General features: G+C 34.8%; 1 protein-coding gene across 1 annotated transcript; it reads right to left on the minus strand.

The window, feature by feature from the left end:
* Positions 1 to 469: 469 nt before the first annotated feature.
* On the minus strand, positions 470 to 5,379 carry LOC120349389 (dual oxidase-like). The gene is made up of 3 exons (XM_039419368.1): positions 5,180 to 5,379; positions 3,292 to 3,436; positions 470 to 627 (listed from the first exon to the last, which is right to left on the minus strand). The coding sequence occupies exons 1-3, from the start codon at positions 5,312 to 5,314 to the stop codon at positions 623 to 625; spliced, it is 285 nt and encodes a 94-aa protein (XP_039275302.1). The 5' UTR covers positions 5,315 to 5,379; the 3' UTR covers positions 470 to 622.
* Positions 5,380 to 6,584: the final 1,205 nt, after the last annotated feature.

Here is a 6,584-nt window from a genome sequence, read left to right on the forward strand (position 1 = left end):
TTAACTATTTATTCTCGTTTGAAATAATCAATTATATTTTATCAAGCAGGAAATTGAATTTTTCAATAATTTCATAATGAATTTTCATAATTAAGATTGAATATTTTGTTGATTAATTATATTTCTAAATTGTTGAAAAACAATCTGGCAACAAAGCAAAGGGAGAAAGAGATAGCGCTATCCGCTTTGTTGAATGATAGACAAGGATAGCAATACCATTGCTAATCAAACACTGCCATTATAACTTGGACCTCACTATAGCCAATTATATTGATAGGTAGCTAACAACAATTTGTCAACGGTGTGGAGTTGGAAAAGGATAGAACCACCTGCTTTGCCTGATGACAGTCAAGGATAGCAACACCAATGCTAATCAGATGCTGCCTTTATAACGTAATCTCCTTATGATATAGTAATGAAATATTATTAATATCAAATATCAATAATTATTTTAAATACTTACGAATAAATCTTTCCACAAACAAGGCAATAGTGATAACGTAGAAAATGAATAAGTAGAAAATATTCTGTCGATTCTCCTCCAAAAATGTAGTCCAACAGTCAATTTGTCGAGAAATCCAACTCTTGTCTTCATCGTGAAAAGCGTCGATGTGGAAACTTGTCATTCTGAAATACCATAATTACAGAAATGGAGCAAATTATTGGCTCATTAAAGTTAGAGTAAACAATATTCTATAGCTGGGTTTACACCGAGGTTATTAATACAGGGTTATCATAAAAGAATGGTGCGGTTTCAAACATGATTTGAAGAAAAATCAAATTACTTACAGTTTATGTTGTTTATTCATCTAATTTTTCGTCTCAAACAGTTCTTTCACATAATTAATAAATTTCAATATGTTCGCCCTTAGTCGCACGACAAATGTCCAAACGATAATCAATTTCTCTCCAAACATTCCCGAACACTTCTTCCGTTATGGGTGTTATTGCTTCATTAAACCTGTTTTTAAGTTGTTCAGGTCATGAATAAACAATGTTTTCGATGTAACCCCACAAGAAAAAATCGCAAGGTATCAGGTCTGGAATTCTTGGAGGCCCCAGCATAGGTCCTTGCCGGCCTATCCATCGATCTCCAAATTTTTCGTTCAAAGCGTCCGTCACCAATGTACTGAATTGTGGGGGGACACCATCTTGTTAGAAATGAAGTTGATGAATGTTTTCGAATTCATCCAGCTGAGAAAAGCAATTATTAATTAACATTTCGAGATACACAACTCCATTAATTAATTGTTCTTTCAGCAAAGAAGGAATGCCCTATTATGCGATTTTCAATCATATCACACCAAACATCAACTTTAGGCGAATCATGTTGTTTCTCAACGATTGCGAGTGAGTTTTCAGAGCCCCATACTCGTGAATTGTGTCTGTTAACACATCCACTCACATGGAGAGTACCAGTTTGAATACCAGTTTTTTTTCAGTCTGTAAAAATTATAGAAGGGAAATTAATGAAGCAATGACAACCATAACCGACGAAATTTTAGCTAATATTTGGAGAGAAATTGATTATCGTTAGGAAATTTGTCGACCGACTAAGGGCGCACATATTGAAATTCATTAATATTATGTAAAAAACTGTTTGAGACGATAAATTAGATGAATCAACAACATTAACTGTAAATAATTTGGTTTTTCTTCAAACCATGTTCGAAACCGCACCATTCTTTTATGATAACTCTGTATTTTGTTTGTAATAATTAATCCTTATACATTCTATTAGATTGAACGGAACTTGACAAACACATAATGTTCATCATGTGTATGATAAGTTATGTTCAATCAAAAAGAATCTATAAGGATTGAGTTTTTAACAAAATTTTTATTTTTTCGTCCTATAGATTCTATTGGATTGAACATAACTTATTAATAAACATGCTGTGTTTTGTCAAGCTCCGTTCAATCCAATAGAATCTATAAGGAAGGAAAAATAAACATTTTGTTTATAACTCTGGTGTAAACGCAGCTTAAGGCTTGGTATGAAAAAGATGAGATTCAGATCAGAGCTATTTTTTCATGTATGTTACAATAGATAAATGCTTATAAACTAATTTAATTTGAATGACAGTAAAAAAAGGATTTTTAACGAGTTTACAAAGTATGAAATAGTTATTTGTGCAACTAGTGCGCAAAGTGACAGTTTTCTGCACCGAAAGAAACGTTTACGCCCGAGCCGTAGGCGAGGGCAGAATGGTTTCTTGAGTGCAGCAGAGGAACTTTGCGCACTTATTTCACATTAAATTTTTCCTACAGTTACCATTGAATATGGAAAGTGGGTGACTATGGGTAAAACTCGCTGAAACCATCAAATGTTTTTCTGTGTAATTTTATTATTAATAAATAAAGTTGAATAATAATAATGTAGTAGTAAATGAATGTAGGGGCGGCTGTCACTCATGTCGCTGTCCTCGTTGTCCTTATATTATTATAACGTGCACCACAACACTATACCACAGTCATTGTCACCAACTTAATTTTTGGTTTCGGGCACTAATCCCCATATAACCCCACACAAATTTGGCGTTGCCATGTTGCAAATCTGGAGCGCAGAAAAATTTGCCCGAACTAGAGCGGAAAAGTGATTCTTTGCGTTCTGTAATCAGTGCAGCAATGGCCACTTTTCAAGGTAACGTAGGAAAAACTATTTATGACAGAAGATTGAATGCAATTTGATTAATGACAATCTAATATTGTGATGTAGCTTCATAAATTGGCGGTGTTTCAACAAATAGGGAGGGAATGGAGAGGAAGAAGTGAAGAAAGATAATACCAAAAAAATACAAGGAAAAGGAAACTAAAAACTAATTTGAGACAAAATAATCTTAAAATAAACAATATTTATAGGCTAATGAATAATGTTTTTCCTGACATAAATTGATATGTGTGTTACATGAGTGATTATTATGTCATCGAGGAGGAATAGAAGTGATAGGAGGGGAATGAGATGGTTATGAGGAGGAGGCGGATGAGGAGGAGGAAGAGGAGCAGAAGGTGGTGATGAACAGAGGAAGAGGAAATGACGACTATGAGGAGGAGGAGGAGATGGAGGAGAAGGAGAAGGAGAAGGAGGGTGATGAGGGTCAGAAGGATGTGAGAAGGAAAGGAGAGGAAGAAGGGAACAAAGAAAATATCGAAACAAGACAAGAAAAGGAAACTAAAAAACTAATTGGGACAAAATAATCTTAAAATAAACAATATTTATAGGCTAATGAATAATGTTTTTTCCCTGACATAAGTTGATATTGTGTGTTACATGAGTGATTATTATGTTACCTTGCAACATTGGTGGAAGTATCCAAGAATTCTGCTTAGCACCCTTACAATCCAGACCAATAGCGACAAAGTCACCCTTGTATTCGTTCATCATCAGTTTGAAATCACTGTACGTCAGAAAATCTTTTCTCTCCAATCCAGCGTTCTAGAAGGTATTAAAAGAACAATCCATTGATTTATATAGAACTATAATAGCAAGTAATGATATGACAAGATTAACTAAGAAATCCTAAAATGAATATTCATCCGGTTGGTATCAAAGTGGGTCAGGGAATATTTTCTTTTCAATCCAGCGTTCTAGAAGGGAAAAAAACAATTCATTGATTTATATAGAACAATAATAACCAGTAATGATGGAACTAGATTAACGAAGAAATCGTGAAATGAAGATTTATTCGGTTGGAATCACTGGGGGTTAGGAAATCTATTCTTCCACATCAAGCACTCTAAAAAAAGCATTTCACTGATTTAGATGGAACAATGATTAACCAATTATGATAGAACAAGATTAACGGATAAATCCTGAAATAAAGATTTATTCCTTTGGAATCACTGTGAATCAGTAAATCTTTTCTTTCCTTTCGAGCTTACGTTAAGCCGACGGTCCCGGCTGCCTAAAAAGAAGTCGTTGGATCATGTCAGAGGCCCTGAAATTGATCAGTTGCGACCTGAAAACTCTGACACCTGACCAGGTCACTCTATATTATTACTATTATTATCGAGCACTGCTTACTAATCAGATTGAAATCATTGGATTGATAAAGTGAAGACTGAAGAATTTTTACGACTAGCAGGTAACCCGTGCTCCGCAAGGGTATAATAAAAATCTTGACAAACTGATAACTTGACCTACTGAGATCTTGGAGAATTTGAAATAGGCCTATAACAATCCTCGATAAATTGAGAATGTATGTGCAAAATGTCAAGTTAATGAGTTGAGTAGTTGAGACGTGATGATGCGTCATTCGTCAATTTCCTATCCCCTACGTGTATAATCCAGTTCTGTCTTTTATTATAGTATAAATGAGCAGGTAACCCGTGCTTCGCAATGGTCTGATTAAAATCTTGACAAACTGAAAACTTGACCTACTGAGATCTTGAATAATTCAAAATAGGCCTATAACCATCCTGGGTAAATTATGAATCTATATGATAAAAAATTCCAAGTTAATGAGTTGAGTAGTTGAGACGTGATGATGCGTCATTCGTGAATCTCATATCCCCTACGTGTATATTGTATAAGCCAATTCTTTTTTTTTCAATTCAATTCAATTTATTTGCCATATATACAAGATATATACAATTAAAAATTCACATAATAATTGGGTACATCATACAGAAATTCAGAATATACTCAATTCTAGAAACAATAAAAATAAATTAGATATAACATAACTGAAATCCCAGTTGTACTCATTTTACCGGCAGTAATTGCTAGCAGAGACACGTGTCTGATCGCTAGCAATGAGTTCAGTTCAAATCATTGAAAGATTTTTTTTTTGACTGAGAAAAAGAAAATTATTGAAATTCACAAAATCACAATTTTATTTCAGGTATTCACCAAATCAATCTATTATGTGTAATTTTATGATTAAAAGTCATAAAGAGTTTTTTATTATTTCAACGTCAATAGTTATGAGATATGAATGATTTGTGAAAAGTTATTTGTCTCGATTTTAAGATAGTGATCATTCTGTTTTTGTTCTATTTTTTTGATGAATAAAATCTTTTCCATTTTTCATTAGAGAAAGTTTGCAAATTTTTTATATATTTCCAATTATTTTGTCCTACTTTTTGGATGAATAGAATTTTCTCCATTTTTCATTAGAGAAAGTTTAAATTTTTTTATATATTTTCAATTAATTTATGTAATTATACTAATTATCACCTGGAACATCCCATCGATAAGCTCAGTAACATGAGCGTCAGACAGGCTAGTGGTTCTGGCTATCTCCACCAGAGAGCGCAGCATCTCCGACAGTTCTCCCTTATCAATGACCCCGTTCTTATCATTATCACACATGTCGAAGATAATACGCAATTTGTCCTCCGTCTTGCCCCGAGAGAACAGGACAACTGTATCCAGGAATTCCTAAAGAAAAACATATAGACAAAAAGTGAGTGCATTGAGAAAAAGATAAAACAAGTTTTTGATAATATAATGAAACACAAAATTGGGTCGGCATGCGCTGAAGGATTGTAAGAAGGCTGGTATCACTGTGTAGCATATTCAAAAAAGAGGAATCTTTATTATATTTATGCTGAAAATGACAAGAAATTCATAGCCAATGCGGCTTTTTGTATCGGAAAACCCACCTCAAAATCAGTTAGGGCCGTTTCCGAGCTCGGGATTCGGCTAAGTTCTAGACTTCAAACAGCTGGAGTCAGAAAATTGGCTTTCCGAAACAGGGCATAGTCGTAGAACTAACGTTTGTGACTGTGAAAACATCCTATACTATTAAACGAGCAACTTCTGTTTATATTTTTAGATGTTGAGATGTTTAGATATTTGGATGTTTAGATGTTTATTTGTTTGTATTTCACCGGATCTCGAAAACGGCTCTAACGATTCTCACGAAATTCAGAACATAATATGTTTATATAATAAAAGATAATTCAAAACAAAAGTGAACAATGGGAAATTATTCCAGAGATAGAAGCACCAAGAGTTGGCACAAGATGGAGTGAAGAAGAAAAGCTGCATTTTCTCAGAGAATGAAAAGTTGGTGGGCGAACAAGTCTAATAAAAATCGATGATCATGATTTTACTCAGCGTCTTCCACTTCGGGAGCTCTACGACTGATAATGATAATAATATAAAGATTCGATTGCACTTGGTCTCATCCCTGGGAAAACTCGCTGGAGGACATTGAAAGGATAATTATTATTCATCCTTGGAAGGAACAGCTGAAAATATTTATTTCGTCGTCTGTTGGTGATGGAAGTGGTGAGCGAGTTTCATGTGTGTGGGACTGTGTCAAAATTATGACTCAGCTGTTGAACTTTTGTAATCATTCATCAGGTAGTTTCATGATTAATTCCAGTAGATCCATCTTTTTGAAATGGTCTTCTCTGATTTGATTCACGTGAATTTAATCGTATTAAAATTAACCGGCTTTTGTGCAACTGGGCTTTGAAGGGAATGGAAAGCGGCATGCGTTCAGCCTCGGCGTGACCCTGACCTGCTGTCGCCCGGGTGGCGATGGGGGCGGGGTATGCCGCCTGAACGTCGGCATTCTGCACGGCAACATGACGCTGCTGGCCACCGTCTCTTATTTTACCCCGGTGCTGTC

This window comes from Nilaparvata lugens, unplaced genomic scaffold (genome assembly GCF_014356525.2).
Source record: "Nilaparvata lugens isolate BPH unplaced genomic scaffold, ASM1435652v1 scaffold9785, whole genome shotgun sequence".
NCBI lineage: Eukaryota > Metazoa > Arthropoda > Insecta > Hemiptera > Delphacidae > Nilaparvata > Nilaparvata lugens.

Bases quoted from the DNA above. Each gene is read 5' to 3' on its own strand.
- LOC120349389 (XM_039419368.1), bottom strand. From the start codon at position 5,314: ATGTGTGATAATGATAAGAACGGGGTCATTGATAAGGGAGAACTGTCG. The intron at 3,437-5,179 runs GTGATAATTAGT...AATACCTTCTAG, and splicing joins TTATCGATGGGATGTTCCAG to AACGCTGGATTGGAGAGAAA.